Raw genomic sequence first — 25,578 nt, 5'->3', positions numbered from 1 at the left:
ATGGTGCATCTATTATGCCCACTGGAACTTTGCAAACTTTAGCAGGGGAGCTACTTTATGCGTTATTAGTACAAGGGAAAACGTATACGACCCGTCCTGTCCAATCAGAATGCTTGGAATGCGGTCCATGACACCTGATGCAGACCACATTCAATGCATTCTCTCACTGTGATTGAGCATGTCTGCGGCAACATCTCCTCTAACCTTCGAAACTGTCACACAGCAAGGACATGTGACTCTGAGTTTCTTGACTTCACACTGCTGGGTCTGATAATGCCACAGGAAAATGGCATCGATGGGAGTCTCACCAAAAGAGACGCTGCTGCTGGAGAACGTGTCCGGGCTCATGGAAGTAAGGCCAAGCAAAAACAAAAAGCTAACCCTGAAAGGACATTTATTTCAACATACAGCGAGCAACAGGATACTGTGCTTATAAAAGTTCATTGTTCACGTTTCTTCTTTTGATATATACATTCAATAAATGCATTTAAATAACTATTTAAATACTTTAGAATATCGGACAAACTTTTCATTTTCCACCATTAGATGTCAATTGCCACATAGACACCAGGAAGGGCCATTATAGCTTGGGATAATGTCCTTTCCCAGCTTATTTTCGGAGGTGCTGCGATAATGATGCCTTACCGTGTAGCTAAGGCTTAGTTACAAATATATTTACAGATATGGTGGCTACGGTAAAAAGCAAGTGGTATTTTACATGACTCCAAATTGTAAAATAGCATCTGATTACAGTAAGGATCACTTGGATGCGACACAATGATTTCGGCTCGGCAGGAGTACAAGGATGCGTATTGGATAACCGCCTACTCAGCCCCCATGCTAGTACAAGCCAACAGTCATCATAAAGGTAAAACAGGCACAAACAAGAGATATACCTCCTTTGCCTTTTTTGGTACTTTAAGAAAGGGTGAGGATGTGAGCTTGTCGCAACCCTAAGAACAATGGTATTACAGTTCCAAAATGAAACAATGTCCAACCAAAACTCGATAAAAATATATACTTTAATAAGACAAATAAGTTATACAACGAACATTAAAAAAACTAAATCAATAAACTATCCCTGTAAAAGAAAATAGAAGATGCAGAGCAGAAATGTATAAGCACTCTCGATACTTTGTCAGGGAAGAAACAGGCAAGACATGTAAAAACGTTGATCTAAAGGGTTTGTCTTGGCGAAAAAAGATGCAAAGCCATCTTAACAAGTCTCCTGGGTCCTGAAAGGCAGGCAATAGGGACCAGGTAACTTGAAATTACCTGAGATCTAACCAGGCTTCCGATTGTTGTGCTTGCAAGTCAAACCATGTTCCAAGGCCTCAAGTCGTGCTGGCCCCAGGCAGTGAGTCAGCACTGAGTCAGATTCTAGTGGTTGATTTGTGTGGTTTGCAGTGGAGTTGAGCGATACAGGCTGAATGGATCATCAGGTGTAGTTGGACAATTGAGCATGGTTTCAAATAATTAGTATTGCTGGTCCAAGTAGACGAGTAAAGCAATGAGTCAGGCTTTGATGCAAAGTCATGGCAGCTCAATGTTTGCTGATGGGATCTGCTGGGGTGATGTGGCATTGAGATGGTTTGATAATGCAAGCAGACGTGTTTCAAAGTGAGTGCCATAGACATCATTGACGGAAGTCGCGTTAGTTTGAGTGCCGCAAACAGAGTTTAAATGTGGTTTAATAGGTTTGAGGGGATGCAAAACAGGGATAATCACTGCTCTGGCTCTCAGGTTGCTAAGACTCCCAGTCCAGGGGCTCAGAGAGAAAATGAGTCCTTGTTCCCGTTTATCCCTCCGGCCGAGGCTTGCTAACACATGCAAGAGTTCTTCACCTCCAGTGCAGTTGTGGGGAGCAGTGTAGTTGGCAGAGAGGCAGGTTTTGCTCTATCAGCCGTTCATGCCCAATGTGTCCTGGGAGTAGGTAGGGAATAGAGCTTACCTCTGCCTTTGAGCTCTCCTTCTCCACAAGGGCCGAGAGCTTTGAAATATCCATTCAATCTTCAGTCCTTGAAAGTCCAGCAATGAATTAAAGAAGGGGTGTGACACCACCCTCTGTTAAAGGCAACATATCACACAGGATTGGAGGAATGCCCCCTTCCTAAAGCGTACTTGTACTTCCCCAACTGTCCTAACTCCATCCCTTTCCCAGCCTGCAGCTTCAAAGGCTCTCTGGTGTGCAGGCCTTTGTTATGGAATTGGCTCTGGGAAGCAGGCTCTCTGGGCATCTTCAGCTGGGATATCCCAGGCCTGGCAAGGCCGGTCTTGCCTTCCCTCCTAGAGAGTCAATATAGGCATGCATCTTGCCGTTTCGTCTCATTTATTGAAATGCAGGCAGGCATGTTCATGAAATCCACATAGCCTCCCATAGCTAGCCAAGCGCACCGAGATCGCACTGATATGCTATGAATCAGATGTGGCTTTAAGACTCTGCAAACTTCAAACCACCATATGCAAATAGGCCTGGCTTACATGTTAAGACGATCTTGCCATCAAGTGGGCAGTTTATCACAATGGTGATGGTTTTGGAACTGAGGTGCAGGCATAAAAGCTACTTGTGCATTGCAGTCACAGCAGCTGTCCAGCCGGGCTCCAGTGACCTCTAAACTCACTCTGTGACCCAGGAGAACAGGAGATGCAGATCAGCAGCATGGCACAGGTGTGCATTATGCTTTGAGAATGGAGGTCAATGAAAGGGGGGGTCTGATTATCAGACCACCCTTTCTAAGATGGAATGACCTGCATCATTGTGTTATTTATTTAAAAAAAATCAATGAAGCCAGGTCTTCTACGCCCTTGTCAGTTGGCAATTCCCAACAATGGGATATTTACGGCACGATATGATTAATACTCCATTTATTTTTTTCAAAGTAATAAGAAACAACAAGAAGCTATGTTTTCTGTCCCTTATGAATGCCATATCAATCGCTGAGATGCATTACTCGTGCTATTGTCTTTTCCACTTTCCCATGAAGCTTTAGTGCCAACATTTGCTTAATGTGTGATGCTTCCATGTTACACATCTATTAGTAGGCGAATGAAAGTGAGAATCTACTGTCATTGTCTGCTTTTTGGTTAGTAAACCGGCTCATACGCGCCTCTGACCCCTTAAGCATTTAATGAAAGGTCAACCACCAAATTTCAATTAAGGCAAACTTTTTAGAGTGGAAAAGTTAATATTTAAACCATTAGCACATAGTTGTTTTGCAAAGCTGCATAACACATTGTATTTTACATCGAAGTCCTGGAGTACTGAAGAATACCTTAGTTTAGTAAAATGAGAAACCTGAAGAAAAAAAAATGTATACATGTTCCAAATCATCATAACCTGTCATTAGGTGATATTTTAAACATGCTGTTCAAAATGACACTTCTTTCGACCCTTCCTGCAAGAACGGCAACGTGGCCCACAGTGATCAGGTTAACATGATCACTTGCATTTAAAATATGTCAATCAAATTATTTAACATCTTTTCCCGACTTTGCTGCTGTAGACAAATAGCACGTTTGCACCAGTTCTTCCGGTATTCCATGCGTCTTGTTTTCTTGTCGCGTGGTCACAATGACAACATTTTCCTTAAACCCTTAAGATTAGACGAATAATCACACAATCGCACACTACCATGCAATCATTTTGTTGGGACTTTTCATGGACAGAAATGCGCACAAACTTGATTACGAATAGAAGTCTTCAAATATATAAGAAAAGAATATTCCTATAAAAATACTGCTTTAAAAGAAGCGCAACCGTGCACACTAGTTGGACTTAATCGACACTCTGTAGAGAAGAGTTATGCAAATAGTAGCATTTGGTGTTCTGCTTCCTGCGGTGACAGTCCAACTCCTCCTCGGTGGGAATTCACTGTCGGCTGCAAACATCAATTTCTTGCAAATGGCGGCTGCGCATTACTGAACACGTGCGCTGAAGTATCAAGGTGCTCATCTCTGTGATAATGGGCACGGCTCATGCCGGCGCCTTTGTAGTTTATGAACAATCTCGGTTGTCGCACTACTTGGTTTCGGTTAGAGAGAATCCAACCGCCTCTTGTTTTAAACTGACAATATATGAAGTTCCTAGTGTTCTGGGGCTCATTAAGGAGATATATGTCCCCTTTTGCTCACAAGTTTCAAATAGCATTTCATAAACGATATTTCTCAGCTTACAAATGTCACTTGATTGATAAACTATCATCAAATGACCTATTTTTTCATATCTGCAGTAAGTCTTTGAAATAATGTGCTTAATAATAAAAGTTGAAATACTCATGTGGTCAAAACGTGCCTTTCTATGTGATGTGAAACTAAAATAAACACGTATGATCTTGCCCCAATAGCAGAAACTAGGTCCCAAGCATAGCATTCCATTTAATGTGAGCGATGCAGCACTCTACCATATAGAATTTTGCATTGTTTTTATTTTGGTGAAAGAATTTAAAAAGGCATGCATGCAACTGGATGTTTACTGTATGGCAGGCCGTCCAAGCATACGAATTAGCTAGAAACCACAACCCCGTACTGTACCTCTTCAGCGTCACCCGCTGCAACTATCAGCCTGAAGACCATCGCCTGTTAGACGAACCAGTCATCGTATGGCTAAATTCTTAGATCCAAACCTCACCCATCATTGCACTTGCACTGGAAAACCCAGCATTGTGTGTGGATGACATTTCTTGATTGTGTAAAATGAAATGTTTTACTGATGGTGAAAGGTTTGTAATAAACCAAATACACTTAATAAAAATAAAAAAAAAAGATTGTGTTATTTATGGATGTTTTATGATTTGCGAATATTCGACAATGGTGTTTCAAAGTGGCTGAGATGATAGGGACCAGGGAAGTGTACACACACAGTTATGGTCCAGTACAAAGTAGCATACTTTCCTACAAGACTAGCACATCATATAAATGAGCAAATTGCATAAACTGAATTCTATTCCAATGTGCACTGCATACGTGAAAACAGAATTTGACCAATGTTAGTTTTCAAATAAAATGATTATTGACAAAATCAAACTAAAGAACAACACGCATTCATAACACTTTAAAAAAAAAATGTATCCAATTTTCCAAAAACAACAATTTACCAAATACAACAACCAAAAAGTAAAATCATATTTAAACAGAATCAAAGATATATACAATTGCAGGTTATAGCATTATAAGACAACAATGAACTAACAGGCGATCTTGTCAGAATCAGAAGAGGTCCATGTAAGCTCCTACTCTTAGTACGGGCATAAAGAAACATCTTCTCAACCTTACCAGCCCAGCCCCTGGCCCACCCCCACCCTCTGCATTGAAACAGTTGAGGATTAAATCAAAGAGAAGTGTTTAAGCAGCTCTAGCTTAACAGTATGTAGAGGATGCCTGTCACAAAACTCATGGAAAGGAATCCAAACCGCAATTTGGCTAGCCAAACGACCATGAGTGGTGGCGCAAATCTTTTCCGACAAGGCTATTTCCCAGGTTTTGTATCACCAGATATTTATTTGTGGACCCTCCTTCGATTTCCAGCACCTTCAAGGGGCCAGGGGCTCCATTACCAGGGCAAAGAGCAGGCAGGGCTGGGGGGTAACACTGCAGGGTGCCTCTAGAGATCGGTATATAATGAGAGGAAAACCCATTAAGGTATATCCTCATTTTCAGGAATTTGTAACAAGCCAAGACTCTGTCAGTAAATGTGAGGCCAAACCCAAACCTCCACAGCATTGCCTGAATAAAGCCCCAATTCACATGGTCAAAAGCGTCAATTTTCAAAAGTGTTATTTGTATTTCTCCCACCAAAGTCCTTCTCCATATGTTCTCATGCATAATACGACCCACAATATATCCATCCTGTTTGACTCCAGTAAATCAGCAAGGGTAAAGTCCCCATCAACCGAGAGGCCAATACTTTGGAATAGATCTTGGCATCCATGTTGAGGAGGGAACGGGGTAATAGCAATCACATGTAGTGGCATCTTTGACTGGTTTCAAAATCAAGGACAACAACGAGTCAGCCATCGTGTCAGATATGGCACATGAGTACACAAAGGAATTAAAAAAGTACCTTCAAAGGAACCAACAACTGGGCCTTAGAAGTTTTCGAGAACAATGAAGTGAATCCATCAGGGCCCAAGGCCTTCAAATTAAGGAGCAAACCAACGGCCTTATAAAGTTCTTCTGCTGTAATAGAGAGCTCCAATTGCTCATGGAGAACCTTGGATAGCCCAGGAAGGCCAGCAGACATCAAGTAAGAATTATGGTCACCCATGGCAAGACCCTCAGAGGTCCTCTTGAAGAAGCAGATCATAAAGCTTCCATTCATGTCTCGGCATAGATCAATCGCTACTAATACACAGCTCAGCTGAGACTATAGAGAGATACGAGAACAACCTTGGACCAATGTCCGATACAGACACAAAGGGAACCAAGGAAGCTTAAAACAGAAGTATGTTGATCCGTGAGGAGCCCCTGTGTCTATGAGAGTAGTGGGTATATTCCCTATCCATTCCATAAAGAATCCCACAGACCTCTATACAAAACCATCAATCAGTTCTTGAGTGGACCATTAAGGGGCATGAAGCCATCTTAAGCGTAGCAGCTCATAAATCATATTCAGTCATCTCTAGCAGGGACAAAGAGACAGATTACAGCAATGTGTCCTTTGCCCGTCTAGCCTATGTTTAGCATAACAAACAAGGGCAGTGGGGGTGATCCCCCCACAGGTAGTCACTGAAGCAGGTAGTCACTGAAGGACCTTCATTAAGAGTTATAAGATGGAACATTGGAGGTTTTAAAAGCAAAACTGTTCAATGTGGATTGGACTCAGTGCCTTATCCTGTTCAATATAATCAGGAAACAGGGCTAACTGATGAGTCCCGCCTGTATGACATGTTTAAAATTATAACATCCTTATGATATAAGCTGAAAGATTGAAAATCGGCTGTTGGTGAAGGCATAATGACATTGGTACGAACATCTTATTCAGCATAGGTGATTGGTCAGAACTCCCATAACCATGTAACACTGGTGGTATCACGATTTAACAGAGTGCTTCCGCAAGCTGAGAAACTGGTGGTAGACATCTATATCCTACCTACAATGAAGAGAGTAAATAGCATGATACTATGAATAAGTAGTTCCTCTTCTCAGCACAGGTGCTTGGCTCACTGGATGTCAATATTATGTTCATCAGTGACTTGAATGCAATACTAGGGAGGACCTTGGGATGCTCTGCAAAACAAATGTGAAGGGAAGAAGCCTGTAGAATCCCAAAGAGGAGACTTCCTAACGGCGCAATGCCATGGATCACCAAATGGACTCCTTCATGTCTAAAGATCAATTTAGAAAAAAACAAAGGTAATAATTCCAATGTAAAAAGTAGTGTTAAATCTTTTAAGTGGACTGTGCAGGGTCAAGATCTTGATCAGGTATAACAGTATACACACTTGATTATTCTTTATGATTGTAAATAGCAAGCACATCTGACAAATTTGAATGAAAAACTAGATATGACTGTTTCTCAAACATCTATCGTAGGGGCTAAATTCGGCAAGTTTTTGATATGCCCAGCATTGACATACTTTCGTCAAAAAGTCACACCAATTTTGCTTTATGGTGCAGAAACACAAGACATACTACCAGAAACAACATGGTGCAAATTTGAGAGTAGCTTTTGGAAGCGCATCCTGGGATTACCAATGTCCATTCCAAATGTTTGGATTAGAAAAAACTAGGTTTAATATCTTTGTATGCTCGGTATCTTTGGCAAATAGTAGCCTTGTTTAGAAACTGCATCACCACAACTGAACCAAGCATGCTGATAGGCTCTCTATCTAACCATATTTTCTCCTCAAACAATGAATTTGTGTGGAAGTGGCGACAAGTGGCAATTAATGTACTAGCAGATGCCAATGTTACTCTTAATGCCCTTATAGACAACCACACAAGAGCAAAGACCAACATATTTTTGTGGGATTGGATTAGAACAAGGAAAACATTTTTGGTGTATCTCCACCTTCATAAGAAGCACAGTATAACTGGGACATATATAATTAAATTACCTTCTGAATTTTTACGACTCAGATTCAATATATGGCCGACTATGGAGATTCTAGTTAACAAAAGATGATTGTTCAAGAAGTTCACTTTTGTCGGTTCTGCAATGTTAAAACTCAGCCTGAAACTTTGCACCATCTAATAGTTGAGTGTAAATGCCTCAGTTCAAAACAATTTTAGTACTTTAAATCGATTTTAAAGGAATACAGGGAAACAACCTCAGATAAATTATGGCAGATGATTTATTGTGGTACGAATACATCGCTAAGAATTAAGTCAATCAGGTTTTTAAATGATTTGAAGTTATCTGAAGACCAGTTCAACTGATTGTTTTACACTGATGTTCTTTTAAGATCAAGTGATAAGCATCCCTATCAGTCGGCTTAAAGAAAAAGCATTTCTGTTTCTCTCTACATGCTTTTGTTCTTTTTCCTTGTCTCTTTTTCATTTCTCTCTTTGTATTCTTTAGTTTTTCTTTCATTTTTTTCTCCTTTTCCTTCTGTCTCATTTTCATATTTCCTGTCACTGTCAGATTTTATATTGTGATAATGTATGTACATTTTAAGAGATGTAACATAAAATAGTGAAAAGTTGATATATTTCAGCTCTATCAATAAAAAAGAAATATATATATATATATATATATATGGTGGAATTAAACAGAAGATGCATAGGGGATGTACCACCAATCTCCCCTTTTAAAGCAAGGTTGAGGAAAATTATTGCAGTCTATTGCTTAGTGGAGTGCTTCTTCTTTCACAAAGCTGAGCACTTCAAGGTACAGGACCGTTTGGATAGCGATCATAACTTTATGGTGCAGGAGTGGAATTGGACTACAAAAAAAGAACAGCTCCTCTGTGACAATGAATCCCTGACGGTGGCCTATCCAATAATAAGAGTAAAATGAGTCGAGATCTCAAGAATGCTTCAAGACGATGGAATCCCGGGCATCCGAGAAAAACACCTCGGAGCCCAATGCTCCCTCGAGGAGGTGAGCCAGTTTTAAGGATGCCTGGACCAAATTTATAAAAATGCATCGCTCAACACAGGTGCAATCGGGTGCAAGTAAATGGCTCCAAGAAATCACTCACCCTGGTTCGATGCTGAATGCAGATGTGAAAAATGGACCCTACATCTGGCCACATAGGCAAGGGCAGCCAATGCAGGAGAACTATTTGCTTTGAAACAAGCTTACAAAACGACCTTAACATAAAGAAAGAGAGCTACATTGTCTCACAGTGGATTATGCTCAACAAGGCAGTCAGGTAAAAAACCTGAATACATTTTGGAAGCTTGTTGCAAGGAGTTTTGAGGAAGCAGAAGAGGGAGATGTGGGATCAATCCCCTCAGCAGTTTGCATATGGCACTTACAAGGAGTGTTCTTCAATGCAGAAAGAGATGCATCTTTAAGCCCCCCTGATGGAAGCAAGGATCAAGACACCATTATCTTTACCTGAGATGAAATCTCTACTCAACTGAAGAACTTGAAAAAGGTCAAAGTGGCTAGCCTGGATGACCTAAGTCCTGAAGTGTTTATTTGGTCTCAGGATTGATGGCCACTAGACCTAAACCAGGTTTTCAACTCAATGGTGCACGGTCTAGCCCTCCTGCTCCCATGGAAAATAATCTGCTCATCCCACTGTTTAAAAAAGGAGCTGTTGCAGACCCCAACTGCTATTGCCTAATTGCGCTCATTGACATTTCTAATAAGATATTTGCAGGCTGTTTGGTGGTGAGATTGGAAGAATCGGTTGAGGAAAACCAACTCCTCCTGGAAACTCAGGCCAGTTTTCGAAAATGTTTCACCACCATGGAGCAATGCTTCCTATTAAACACCATTGTCGAGAAATCCATCTGAAAGAGAAATAACCAAACCTTCACTGCCTTCTTAGACCTTTCAAAAGCCTTTGACTCTATAAATTGAAATCTATTATAGAAAAAAGCTCAACCAAATTGGGATTCCAGCTGGAATTCTCCAATTAATACAACTAATGTCTAAATAAACATCAGCCATGGTCAGGTGCTCAGGGGCATATGACTACTCAAGAGAATTTAGTACAAGCAGGCGGGTGAAGCAAGGATGCCCTCTATCCCTGCTTTTATTGTCTCTGTTTTTATATGATCTTAACCCTCACAAGGCATCACGAAGGCTGACCCCACTACTTTTAAATGGTACCAAATTCATCACTCTATTGTATGCCAATGACACAGTTTTAATGGATATAACATATGGAGGACTCCAGAAGAGTTTAAGCGATGCTAACTCTGCTTTTAATGCACATGGGCCGAAACTGAACTTGTCTAAAACAAAGATGTTTGTATTTGGTAAGGGAGGTGTGAAAGCAGCTGGTTTCCTAACAATGAAAAAAAAACAGAGGTTGTCACTGTTTATAAATACTTAGGTCTGACCTTCTTGAAAAAAAAGGAAGCTGGCAGAGTAATATTTGACAGCTTTATCAAGAGCTGTGAACTAAGGTAAACCCTAATGAAAACCAGCTTTCGGAATAAGCAATATGGTGCAGATAATAGCATTATGTAAGGGGCCAGATGTGTGACTATCAATATCACTTTATAGGCTAACACCCATCAGATGAGAGCTGGAAGCCTGAACTAATTCAAGAAACACATTATTATCGGCAAAGACAAGTACATTTGGGGGTAAGCTTGCAGCACTTATCACTAAATAACATAAAATTGTTATTGGTAGCATACAGGATATTTGACCATTGTAATGTTTTCTAATTATTGTAGGTGAACATCTATTATTGTGAGACATTGCTCCACACCTATAATGCACTGGAATATGTAATTTATGACCCTTTTTAGGCTCTAGTATACAGTCTTGATACTGCACCACATTCATAGGTGAGTAGTTGACAAGAGGAATTGTAAGGCAGAGGGATGTGTTTACGGGACAAAACTAAGGTGCGCTACTAATGTGGAATAGGAATGGTAGGCAATTATGATATCTAGACTGTTGGAATGGGGAGAACATGTTTTACATTAAAAGTCAATATATTTGATAACTAGCTAAATTACCAGGATTGTTATTTATACACAGTGAGCATGTTATGAGTATAGATTGCAAAGATTAGTGTTATTGTGTGGCTAAAATGTATTTAGTAATTCACCAAAAGAAGAGGAAATGATATTTAACAAATGTTATAACACATGATATAATGACATTTGTGGTTATCCAAACACTTGGAGTATCTATGATAAGTTTGATAGATATCTGACTCTCAGGCCCATCAACTGATTTAGGATACAAGAGTATTGTAGCTTAAGATGTAATGAGCTGTTGAGAACATCACAAATTCAAGTAGCAAATGTGGATCATGAGTGAAAGATGGAGAGATTTGTTTAATTGATGACTACTATATATGACACAGATTGTGTTAGTGTGTCACATGCATTTGTGTGTGTTATTAGGGTAAGAAAGAGACATTTTTGTTATGATAAAAAATTATCAATTAATTATATGAAGCTCACTAATGTTTTCCTTTCTCGTGTTTCTTGTCATGCATTTATTCTTTCACTTTCAGTATTAATATCGGTAATGCTATATTGTTGATACAATATGTAATGATGATTGTTGTCCTTTGAAATCCATTCTCTCTGTCTAAATCAATAGTTAGGAATCATTTCCATCACATGTTTAGAATTCTGTCTGAAAAACAGTGATAGATACAAGTTGGTTATGTAAGGATAAACCATCAAGAAATGTGTACATCGTTTACCTTTTTTTTTTTATAAAGACCAGATTGGTCGAAACACGTGTTGACAATGGTCAATCATGTCAATTGTTAAGGATTACCTGCTTTTGGTGGCAATGGTCAATGATGGCAATTGTTAAAGATTACCTGCTTTTGGTGTAGATGAAAACTTGTATAGGACTATCAACTGTTGACGGAATAAGCATTAAGAAAATACTGTCCTGAATATTATCCTTTGTTATTTAAATAAAACAATTATCTATAATTCTAATGACTAAAGTACTCACCGAGGAAGAGAAAAAATTGCATTGAGCTTTTCACTTATGCTCATAATTTTAAAATAGAGTGGGTGTCAATAAAGAGTAACAACTAACAGATGAACACTAGGTTTGTCTATATAAATCAGTCCCATGCAGAGTCAGCTGTTCAGATTGACAGGAAAATGTGTTATAAACATAGACAGATTCATAATCATTTACCACAACATTTTAAATGTTTCTGCCACACTATTCTTGAGGGTTTATTATAACACTAATGCATGGATGGTTTTGAATCAATCAGAACCACTGCCATTGTTCTGGTGAATCCTACAAACATGCTCTCAGTCCACCAAGCCATTGCAGAAGGGGAAATACTACTTCCGAATCATGCTTTGTCACCCCCCCAAAAAGGGCAGGGCAATACAAACTGCTTGGCCAAATCCCTACTGAAGGATTCCACAATCAAGCAAGTTCGGGGGTCACATCTGGGCATACTGTCCAACTTAAAGTGACTACTGTATACCTGAGGAAAAATAGTATTGCATTGTATTAGGGCATTGATGGTAGTAAACGGAAACCACACAGCCATCAAGGATTTCATTCTTATTTGCCCAATCTTTATTAACAAGTAGGACAAGCTTTGAGACAGTCAGGACATTTGATTTAAGTGACAGAGGAAAATTAGAAACTTTGAAGACACAGGCTTTAAGATGTTCAGCATCATATGGCTTCAGTCAACAAGGTTGACAATACTGAGATCTTTCCTCATGCTCTAACATGAATCCTGATTTTCATCTTCATCACCACATGGTTAGGTGAATGAATTAAGAGTACAGCATTGTACTGCCATAATGCAAGTTGACATACAAAGATGATGGATTTGCACTAGCACTGCGCCCATCATGGGAGGAATCTGCTAAACTGACACAAAATCTCCCCAAGAGAATGGTGTGTCAGTTTGTCATGGTTTCATGATCCTTAGATATAGAACTCTAATATTCCAAATATGAATTTAACACATATAACATATATATCACTGTATATAATTCATGTTTGTGTAATTTCATCATATGTAAAGAGATCATGCTGCTATAGGTAGAATGTGTTTCTTTAAGTGCACTAATATCAAGATGACAATTTAGTCAAGCAAACACTTTTCCAAGGTAGCCTCATTGATTGGATGGTGCCTACTGCACACAAATATCAGAACATCTTTAATCATCAAATTGCAGTTTGTCTTCATATATTATTTACAGATGTGTCTTCACACACAAATGTTTTCTCATAAAAGGCCAACATGAAAAAAAAAATGAGATAACAGGATAAGTTGTTACCTTCAATATCCTGTACTGTAAAGTTTGGATTGACCGCCGCAAGACTGAAGAAATACTTTTGTCCACCAGGAGGTTCATCTTTGTCTATGGCACTTATCGTTTGTATTAACTAAAACAAGAGACAGTCAATCATAAATACATTGTATACATTCAATTTGAAGGTTGTAGCAAATGATGACAAGGATATAATTTGAATACATATGTAATAGAAAAACATTTTTATGCTCAGCTTGTAAGACAAAAATAACACATCATTCAATAATCTGAGCACTGAAATAACAGTATAAACATTAGCTTACATTTCATATTACATGCAACTCCTTTTGTTAGTAACACTTGTTATTAATAATACAATGACATTAACATTTTCATGTAAAAACATATGGACGAGATCTAACATCAGTGTGGTAATGAACAGCCATATCATGGAATGAGTGATTGCCTTCTCTCATTTTACTTTTATTTAACATTGTGAGAAATATTATTAGGGTGCTGATAGAAGAGTGTTTGTGCGTGTGTGGGCTCACTGCTGTCTAGACAGGTAAGGGATATGACAAACAAAAAATCATTATTTGATACATAGTTGTAGACCAAATGTTAAAAAGAAGGGGGAGTATTGCATATTGAGAAGAGAGCTAACAGAAACATGCTGAAAAATGAAAAAGAGGGTCATGAAAAAAATACATTACAGACAGAAAGGATTAGCATGAAAGTGAACACATGTTGATTAAAAGATGATTACTGTAGGGAAAAAAGTTGTGATATGACGATGGATACAATGTGATGATACATACACATAAGAGGTCAGTGGTAGAAATCTTGATACGATAGAAAGAATAAGTAGACAAAGAAAACTGCCTAAAATAAAATGATTGATCTGCATTAGCATGGTTTTTTTTAATGAATTTGGTGGATATGACTAGCATTTCTCAGAAGAAATGACGTGTCTCCAACTGAACACCAAAAGTAAGGGGTTCATTTACCAAGAAGTTGCCAGAAGTAAAGGAAACGTTGCTAATTGTAATGTCTATGTGAATCAATCATGAAATATTTAATCACATCCAAGACCGTGATCTTTGTTTTATTTATTTATAATGTGTTTAGTTCATACACACTTTTCACATACAGGAGAACATTATCACATAAAGTAATCATATGTTGTACATGCATCCAATTTTAACTACATACATTAAACGTAAGAACCCTAAAAACATGTTTACAGCAAATATCCAAAACCTATATGTTCACATACATAATGATCCTATTACAGAACATAATCTTTCAATGTCCAGCATTTTTGTTATCTGTTCCCAAAACCTGTAAAGTGCTCTGTGCAAAGAAGTATTCCTTGAGTCCAAGCAATACAACCAAAAATCACTACTTTTAATTATGTCGTAGTGATGCACAAATGTTCCCAAATTGCACATGTAAACTGTACCTAGTTGCTTACATTCTGTTAAAATGTGCTTTTCAGTTGTAGGTATATGTACTATTTGACAAATACGACAGAACCTCTTATCACAACATAAATTAGAGCGAGGGCCACACGTTGTTAAAATAGGAAGTAGATTTATTCACAGGAGAAGAACAAACCTCCAAACTGCCATGGACAGGCATAAAGACAGATATCTTTTTTTGTGGTCGTATAGGTATGTGCAACTCTTGTGATGTCCTGATTCACAATTTTAAAGTTGCCTAGTGATCGTAATTATTATTCCAGTCCCTGGAATAAATGTTCTTTTCAAAGGACTATTAAGTTGTTCATAATCACAGTGCCATTCAGGATTCCATCCAACATTTCTAAATGTTTCTTTATTCAAATCTTTGAAACAATAGTGACCATGTGCAACTACTTGTTTCGTGGTGGCAGCCATACAATTTAATAGTGGGCATTTACGTTTTTTGTCCTTTGAGGGCAAGACTCTGCAAAGAGATCTGCCCTCATTTTAATCTGAGAATTTCCATGAGAACAGCCTGTGAAAGGCCTAAGAATGTTCTCCAAAATGTGCCCTGCAAGACATTCAACCAGTTTAGATCTCTCGGGAGGATAGCTCAGCGGCAACATGCTCGCCTTAGAAGTAAAACGGCATGGAGCAACACAGGTTCGATCCCCTGGTCGGCGCTTAGAAACCTCCGGGAATTAAGTGTGTTATAAAAAACCTATCACATCATATCATATCAATCCTTTAAAGCAAGCAGCTAAATGTCATAAAGGATTTCAGGCCAAAAGCTCTGTTTATAAAGCATAATAGTTCCTTCCAAACTATGTCCCGGAGTTTGCCTAGTAAACTTATCAATTCATAGTCAGCTTTCCTACATTTACTAGTGATCATTTCAGCATATCCTTTGGGCAAGATATGTGTACTTGTCTACATAATCAAGCTGGCCCATCAATAATACTACATTTGGTCTAGGTACAGTCTTGCTTGCAAACGGCACGATTTTAGTTTTTTCCATGTTTATCACAAGATCATGTTCAATGACATATGCCCAAAGTTCCTTTACCGTTCCTGACTTCTCTGCAAAGATATGGTCAAATAAAACTATGTCGTCTGCTTAAGATAAACAGATGACATGTGATTGACCAATCCTGAGAGGACGGTTTTGTGCTTTTTGCAGGCGAAGGGGCAAATCAGCCACATATAAATGAAATAGCAGATGGGCCTGCACACATCCCTTTTTAACCCCCCCTATTCACAGGAATGGGAGTGGTAAAGACCCATCTGCTACTAAGACCCACCTGTAAATACGTTTCTTCATGCAGTAATTTCAACATGAATAACAATGCCATGGGGCAAACTAATTTCGCAAATTCCAACCATAGTTTAATTCTATTCACTGAGTGAAGCACAGCACAGAATTCCACGTATACCGCACATAGAACTGGTTTGAATTTACATTTAGCCATTCTCAGTAAAGCACCAATAGCATTACATTTTGGAAAGTGGCAGATCCAGCCCTAAAATTGTTTTGAAATGTGTCTAATCATTGTGCTGATTCAACCCAAACCAACAATTCTTGCAATAAAAAGGAGGGGAACATTTTACCAGTAGTATCCAGCATAGATAGTAATCTATAGTTGGACGGTACCACTCACAATCCTGTTTTCAAAATAAGTATCAATAGTGAATGCGTCCATGAGTCAGGAATATTGCCCTTAATGCAAACCTTTCTAAAAAACACCTCTAATATACCCACCCAAGTAATCGGGTCATTCTTAAGGACTATATTAGCAAGACCACTGGGACCCGTCACTCATGACCCTTTTCATTCTTAATTACTACTTGCATGCTTTCTCTATCTATTACAAGGTAAGTATTATGCTTTCTATTATTAGGCCCAGACAGAGGCAGGGGTGATGACCCTCAAAACTAAAGTTCTTGGGGGTATCTTCACACCAATATATTTCACTTATAGAGTTTGTAACTTTCATTGTCATTACCTTGGTTCCCTTGGCCGTTCCCAACATTTCCTGCATGCATTTAGAATCATCACTTCTCAGTACTGCTGTCATCTTTAGCCAATGTGCGTTTGTACGCCAGCATCGCCAACAACAGCATTTGTTCTTTACTTTACTAATAGCTAAAACTTTCTCTAAATTTTCCAAATGTTTCTTTTTGACTTCTCTAATATCTTTTCTCATAGCTCGTCTGGCATATATTACTTTTTTGTTAAACATGTTGCCCTCATTTTGCCCTTCTAAAATAAAGTAATTTAGTTTCTGCCTATCAATCTCAGCAGGCTGTTTTTTTTTAACCATTATTCATTTTCTTTTGCCAACATTTCCTGCACTTGTGATAATGTTAGGATGCACGTCCAGCATTCCAGAAGGGCAAAAAGAAATAGGTTGAGAAAAGCCTGTTTTTATGCACTATCACAGAAGCAGATTGAGGTTTGTACAGAAGAAGTAGCATATATTGTTTTGGGTTAGGTTTGATACATACTTGATACTTACATATAGCAACACAGAAAGAACAACACATGTATCACTGTTCCTGTTGCAAAGGTTATAGATAAGGAAGTATTAAAAAACGACCTGTGTTTAGTATTTGTTTCAAAAACATATGGTCTAAGGTATGGTGTGCGAGAAGATCTGAGGCAGGTGAAAGATGAATTCAGAAAGGTGTTATGGTAGAATGAATTGAGATCACTGGGTTAGCATGACAGAAGTATTACCATCTTGGAAGTTGAGGCCTCCAACATTCTGAACAGAATAGTATGCAGGCCCTGATGTGGATCCGTGGCTTTCTGTAGTTAGCTCGAAAAACAAATCCCCTTTCCCGATCTCCAGGAGAGAAGCTGAGGTCAAAGGCACTAGCGGTGCACAGATAATCACTAATTGTATCCAGTTACACGGCTTGAATGTGGTGGGAATGGAATGTGAGCTGGTAGGGATAAGGGCTTTGAAGGACACATTCATGAGAACAGGGCATAAGGATTAGTGATGGCAAACCAAGACTTAAGAGTACTGATGCCCTCCCCAAAAGTGGTCATCCCATATGAATTACAAGTAGACACACAACTCAACCAAATAAATCCCTGAAATACATACTCAGGACCGGTGCCCCAGTCATGTCATTAGCGGGAACCTGGGGTTTGAAGGTGATAAGGTAGGAATCGTATCTGGAACATCCTGTGAATTGGCATAGGAGGAGCAGAGGTGATGTCAATAAATTAAGTACAATGTCTTGGAGGCAACTTGTATGCACCAAAGCATTGGGTATAATGAGAAGGCCTATTGTCTTATCAAGGCAGAGTTGGCCTCCCAAGTTTACTCTGGTCGTGTCTGGAATGGATGGGGGCACATCACATTGGCAGTCTCCATTTATCAATTCACCATTATACTTGAGCAAGCAATCACATACCTGGATCCGACTGCAACGGTGTAGAGCAGTGGTGCACAACATGCAGCCCGGGAGAAGAATGCGGCCCTTCGGGAGATTATTTATGGCCCTCCAAGCCACATGAATTTAATGATGAAGTGTTGTCTTGCCCAAAGTCAGTCAGTCAGTCTGTTATGTCAGGTGTGTGAAGCTTCTGTGGTCCAGGTTTAGACTTTGCATCATGATAGTGCAGTTTTACTTATATTTTAATACATTTCAGCCCCATAATGCAAATACACCAAAATACTAACGCCATTAAAAGCTATATATTAAGTATTACAGAGGCAAAGTAATACAAAAACACATTAAAACTCATGTCTTCTTTTTGACTCTAATTCGCGCACCAATGCCCTACCACCCGCTTGTTACCAAGGATAGTTCGGCCCACTGTATGGGACTTGTGTGGTACATTCGGCACTCCAGCAAAACAAGTTGTGCACGGCTGGTGTAGAGGGACCACGTGTTATGGGAAGTAGGTTCAGAAAGTGTGTGGCTAATCGGTCCGTAAGTGTGGTGGTATAGCATTGCACTTTATTTAATAAAATGTGCTATTCTCCCACTATTCAACTTGTAACTTCGTGAGATATGAAGAGCCCTGTGTCAGTTCAGTTCCACAGGACTGTCTGAGACCTTTTGCCTGTAATAAACCTTGTTTTCCCTTGTAAACCAGAGCAATGATTATTCTGTCGTTTGGATTGTTTATTTGTGGCTCGTTTTAGGATCCGTATTCCTCTACAATTACCAAGCACTATCTAAATGTGCCATATAGGCTTTCACTTTATCTACATTACTTCTTGTCCAACTAATATGGTTACCACTTTGGTTGATGTCTACATATTATTTTTCAAGAATCACTTGCCTGGATGCCTGGGGTGGCATAAACTGTTAGAACAGAATAATCACTGTAATTTGTGGACACAGGGCAAAACATCTCAGCTTCTAAAATAAAGATTTAAGGTAGCCTTCTTATTACCATTAGCCCATGATTACCATTGGTACACCCGTTCAACATAATTATTTCCCAGTCCCCCAAGTAGTTCAGCCACAGCTTTCCCTGCATATTTACTGTATGCTCCAACATAATACATTTAGCACATACATCTTTTTATTTTGGTTGTTTCTTCTTTGTCTACACAATACGTATTTAAAACCCCACCAAGGAGTACAAGGTCACCATTTTCCGCCTTAATCCATTCCGCCAATATGGCAGTGATACTTTAAAAAATATCTTACATAAGGCACCGCCGGGAGGTTTGCAAACCTTTAGAACCGGAAGTCTCCTTAATTCTTACTCAAAATGTAACATAATCTCAACTGCCAAAACATTATCTTCATTTTTAGGCATGTTTACTCTCACAGCTTTAGAGGAATTTTTTACACCAATGAGCAGGCCGCCAAGAGGACGTCCAGATAAGACATGTTTCTTACACCAGGTTTACTGCTGCATGTGATCCATTACCCTTCTGAAGACAGCCTGGACATAACAATTGCATCCCCATAAAAGCCAACAGCTTGATGTCAGTGCACGGATGAGCCAGCACCAAGAGATCCCAGGAGAGGGTGCCTGTTGGGCGGGTAGGTAGGTAATGGGTAGGAATGGCATGACTATGGGCGGTCATTGGGTGGGTAAAAAGCTGAACACCTAAGTGTGTGTATCTCTCCTCACAACAACTTTCCTATCCGTACTCCTAGGCCAGAAGTCTGGGCTTATGGATGCTCCAAAGCACCAGTTAATAGCCAAAACTAAAAAAAAAATGCATACACCTCTAAATTTTAGACCACCCTTATATTTTTCTCAATGTGCTATATGATTTTCTAACTTGTACAAGTTGATGGGACGTCTATTATATAAATTAAGCAAATATTCCTGGTGCTCTTTAATGAATGCATATTAAAGGAGGGAGCTTGGACTCTGTTTGGTGCTGTGTTTGGCAGCAGAAACTTCTGGAATGGCCAGCTCTGTCAGTACCACTGGCAAATATCTTCATGGGAGGGGTTTGCGGGTGATCTACTGGCATTGCCAGTGGTGTGCAACCTTAAGGAAGTTGGCACTCCGGCCCTGCTGTAAAGAAAACTACCCCGTGAAATAGCACTGCTTGGTTGCTTGCGAGGGTCAAATCAGACCCCAATTCTCACCCACCTAAAGTACACAGGGGTAAACAGTAATTCCCGCCCCCACAGATTCGCTTTTTGGGTCACAGTCTCAGTAGCTATTGCTGTGACCCTGACTCACTGCTTTGGAAAACTGATATCTTAATATTTGAAGATCTCCACAGTCACAGGAAATGGCACTGAGCGGAAAAACACGTGCACATGTTGAGGCTTCAGATGACTCACAGTTTTTCTAAAAAGTCATTAGCATACCAAATGGCATAACACATTATGCACATTAAAACCTGGCGAAAGAAAGGAGTATATGTCTTGGCTCAGAAAAGTTACAGCAGCACATTTGGTATCAATGTGATTGGAACATATTTCATCTTTGGCAACACATTTACATAACAAAATGTCTTTCCCATAAATAATAATCTTCAAATTCCTTTCGTTTTCCATTAAAAAAAATGCTCGAATGTTGCCTTCTATAAGATAAAGAGGCTCACACAAATATTGGTTGCACATTCGCCAACACACGGCGGACCGGAGTAGGAATAACGCATGCGACAATTAGATTTCTCACATATCAGTCTGAAAAAAATACAGAGCTGGCGACAGATGATAGATTTGCAAGAAAGAAACCAGCCACACGGATGCCTCGTGGAGATATTAAACTTGGATTACTTTTTGAACAGTTTGATCTCAAAGGGGATGAAAGATAAATGGCATTCGCCTGAATCAATAAATAATTAAGGTCTACCACTAGCTATTTTGCAAAAGGTTAATGCTAGCACCGTTCGAGGGACGGGGAAGCAAGTGCTAATCTCCATACCGAGAATTTGCCAGGAAGGGAGGCACAGATGCCGCTTGAACTTTCATGCACACAACTCTACACATAGCGTGTTTTAACGGGCTTCTGAAAATGTGTTTGATGCAAAAACCAGGAAGGTTGTAGAGAACATGGAAGGGAAATAGATGCAAGATTTAGCACACGCTTACATTGTTGTATTGCAAGGTGGTTCTGTTAGGTTTGTCCTTTCTAATCTCCCCACCCAGTGCTGTCCCATTTCAGTGGGAGCCTGTGATATTTCAATGAAGAGATACAGTCTGAGGTGCTAGGCTGTTCAGTCTGGTAACGGTCACCACCTGGAGGTAACGGCAAACGTAAAGCCGCGGGCTAAGGGCTGCTGCCAGGCAACATAAACAACCCTCGCCCCCAGTGCTTCATCGTGAATAGCACCAAAGCATAACATCCAGTGTTTTTGTGTGAGGCATTTTTTTGCAGAAAAAAAATATAATTGCCCTGCATGAAGTGGAAATGGTGGTAGGCAGGTTCCTAGGGTGTGGCAGGCTTCATGGTGCAGATGCTGATATCGGATTATGTGGCATAGGTAAGGAAGGTAAGTGTGCATTCGTAAGTGTGCAGGCAGTAAGCATGCAGTATCAGTGGATGGGGCAAGTAGAACAGTGGATGGTGCAAGGGGCCACCACCATGCTTAGACCCGTAAGGTGAAATCCACAATCCGATTAATGTGGTTAGTTGCTCACACCACTCGGGTGCTGATTTAGAAATGTGGCACCATCAAGAGATTCTGCGTTAAGCGATACTTATACCAGCAGCCCTCTCATAGGGTGAATATCAATGTTTTTTTTGTGTGAAAACTGAGTGTTGTTCAACTGTAAGAGCCACACACGCTATGAGCAACACAAGAAGCAATACATTGGTGATGCTTTGGCTAATTAACTGGCACAATCTCAAATGACAAATGTTTTCTTAAATCACATTGCCAAGAGCTCTTCATTAAAAGCACACCCATGCAAAATACATGCAATCAACACACACATGAAAATATACCTTTGCAACCAGCCTGCATGTATAAGGCAAATGCTAGTGCCATCCAAACTTTGCCAATATCAGATTTAGTGCCTTTCCAAATAGAAAATACACCACCAATATATAATTTCCAATAACAATCTTAGGGGACTGAGGATGACGCTCCAATATGTGTGTCTTCTCAAAATAAAACATAAATAAGTTAGCTAACACATTGGCTTGGCTTGGTCCTTGGTCAATTTGTGGAAACATTGAACCTTAGGCACATAATAATTAAATTCATGTTGGAATTTGGAGACCCAGAACTTCAATTCTTTGATGTCTTCCGCAGATACACTAATGATAACTTCACCATGAATATATACAGCAAACTGACGAATGTCAACAATACGTTACATTTTAAGAGCTCTCGTCCATTATATCTTAAGGAAAGTTTACCATCTAGCCAATTCTTAAGATTAAAGAGAATTGTCTCTGAGGTTGATACATTACATAAGAAATATGATATTATGACTGAGAGATTTTTGAGGCATGGCTATCCATCTAACACTCTCAATAAAGCAGTACAGACACCTGAAACATATAACAGAGAAGAACGTTTGAGACCAAAACACAAACATCAAGATCTTTCCATAATACACACCATGAGGTTGACTGCCGGGAGCTTTCAAGTAGCACAAATCATCAGAATGAATTGGAAATGTATTAGCCTAGACCCTTTACTTCACAGACTATTTCAAAGACCACCTATGGTGGCCTACACAATGGGTAGGAATTTTCGTGATCAACAAATCAGGGTTGAAACGCTTAAGGAACCCATACAGAGAACATAACAGAAACCTAAGAAAGGTACTTTTCTGTGTCTTAATTGTCAACACTGCTCAGATATGATTAAAGGAGACACAGTTGCTTAATTTTGTGACTTGCGTTTCTCCCATTGTTGTTTATGCCATATGATGCCCTTGTGGCATATATTATGTTGTCCAGACAACTAGACCTGCTAAAGAAAGATGGACTGAACACAAATCCAACATTAGGACAGCCAATATTCAATCCCCTGTTTTCGGTCATTTTAAAGAGCATTGACACACTGTAGCACATATGCAATGTGTTATCTTGAAGGTTGTTCAGTCACTGCAAAGAGGGGGTGATTTACAGAAGAAGTTATCACAATGTGAACTTTACTGGATACCTTGTTTGTATTGTATGGAACCCCTGGGCATGAATGAAGAATTCTACCCTGGGTCCATACTTGTGAGATCTCATATTGGATATACAATCTTTTTAAACATAATCAATTTACTTATCTGTCTATGTGGTTAACTATGTACATGAAGCTCCTTTGATTATCATGTCTTGAGCACCTCTTCATATTTGGAATATTTTAGTTAGTATGTTCTGCCTACCTGCTTTAATTGGTAGTAATATAATTGTCTCTGTAATAAGATTTTCTGACAATGTCAGTCTTTTTTTGTTAATCAGCATTATTTTGGTAGATCTCCAAAAATACCACTGTTATCAAGGATCTCTTATAAATCATATTTTTATATCCATGTATTTTTTGAATCATGATCCTTTCTCAATTACCTCTTATACATCTTATAAGCAATGTTTTCATATCCATGCATTTTCTGAATCATGATCCTTTCGTAATGGAGTTATTTTGAGTTTGCAGCACTTTAGGATGGTTCCCATTTAGCGTGGGTGTATTTGAACAGACGCATCGATGCCTTTCAGAATTTTTCTACAGATTATGTACCTTACCTTACCGTGCAGCTGCAGCTTACATTATATTCCTTTACTTAACTAAGATGTTGTGAACGTCCACACACGCGATAACGTCACGTACACTATGACTTTAGTACATAAACGGCCATCTTGGATATTACACAAGGGATGTGGCGTTCTGGCACTTTGAGCAGAATCTTTTAATGACATTGTAGTTTAAACTCTGGTTCACACATATACTCTATTTCATTTTGATTTTGGCATTTCCCCCTTTTCAGAATGGGGTTTCGTTTTTGTTTGTTTAAAATGTTTGAAACAGGTATAACCTTGTTTTTGGTACTATACTATTGTCTATGTGTGTTGCTTGGCTTTCTCCAATCAGATTCTCAACATATGATACGATTTTGCAAACAAAAATCTGTTCAGGTGTCACAGGCCCTGACTTTAATGGTTGATTATTTTCACATTGGTTACTTCCTGGACCCTTTTGCCCTATCCATATAAAATAGGTGTGTTTTTACATAATTCTTTTACATTTTCCACTGCTTTTCTTCAATTGAATACTTTAATATTGTTCTCTTATTTTTTCCTTTAACACTTATTTTGGAAGAAGTTTTAGTTACTATCTTCATTGACAGCATCAAATTGATGTATTGAATCAAAAAGATATGAGGTGATTAATATAGCTCATATTTGATCTCTTATGTAATAATGATTTCACAACACATTGTAAATACTGTTCCATTTTTAACACATTTCTTAAATGTATTAGCTCTGATGAATAGACTTGTGTCTCGAAACACATTGGGATTCATCTCAAATAAATGTACTTTTGATTCAAGAAGAGTTATTGAAGAATTGTCAACTACATTTACATCTATTTTTGCAGGCATGTTATAAGTCATTATTTTTACTGTTTGGATTGTATTTGCCTTGATAGTGGGCAGAGGGCGGGAGGTCCCTAGTTTGGGAACTCTTTTCTGTATTTGATGTAGTTAGTCTATGTGCCAGGACTGTGTTTTTCTCCCCAGCACCTTATGTGTGCTAGCGAATTACTTCACTTTCATACATTGTGTATTTGAATCCATTTACCATGGAGTGCAATGTGATGCTAATTTGTAATATTTGGTATTTGTAGCCAACTGTCTGGCAAATTCCCAGACAACCTGAAGCACTTCGAGGCCAGAGCTGCAGTAGGTAGGAGCAATACAAACAAATACTTAACTTAACACACACAACTACTCTGAGAGGAGTAATATGTGGCTCTATTTCTATATTTTAGAGCATGTTTCCTGTAGGAGCACCCCCAGTGTATAGCAATGTTGTACATGCTGAAAACCATCTAAACTCAACAAATGGTTGGACTCCACACTGCATCTACCACACCATAAACAGTTCTGCCCATTTCCATAAAGCTTTGGCAGAATGTGGGAAAGGTGCATATCTTTGAAAATATGCAACACAATTAAGCCCTCAGTAATTAGCCCTGAGGGTAGCAATATCTCACCAAGAGAGTGAACACATTTTATCAGTTTCCAAATTACACAATGTACTTGACCTGGACGTACGCTTACTTTTTTTAAATGAATAGAGGTTTTGTCCCAAAGGTCCATGAATTCAGAAAACAATTTGGGAAGGTATTTCAGTGTTCAAAGTAACAACACCCTGTCCCTAGCTGTG

At 39.1% G+C, this 25,578-nt stretch overlaps 1 protein-coding gene across 4 annotated transcripts in view; it reads right to left on the bottom strand.

Annotated features, from left to right (window-relative positions):
• The window catches only part of LOC138481515 (cadherin-10-like), a 1,315,401-nt gene that overhangs the window by 56,054 nt on the left and 1,233,769 nt on the right, over positions 1-25,578 (bottom strand). For all 4 annotated transcript variants that reach the window (XM_069613702.1, XM_069613701.1, XM_069613700.1 and 1 more), the window contains one exon: positions 13,360-13,468. In XM_069613702.1, coding sequence (XP_069469803.1) covers positions 13,360-13,468 — 109 coding nt within the window. The remainder of the gene's footprint in view (positions 1-13,359; positions 13,469-25,578) is intronic.

Source organism: Ambystoma mexicanum, chromosome 5p (genome assembly GCF_040938575.1).
Source record: "Ambystoma mexicanum isolate Mex_15411 chromosome 5p, UKY_AmexF1_1, whole genome shotgun sequence".
Classification (NCBI taxonomy): Eukaryota; Metazoa; Chordata; class Amphibia; order Caudata; family Ambystomatidae; genus Ambystoma; species Ambystoma mexicanum.
The sequence above is the reverse complement of the archived record's forward strand: the minus strand, read 5'-3'. Positions and strand labels throughout refer to the sequence as shown.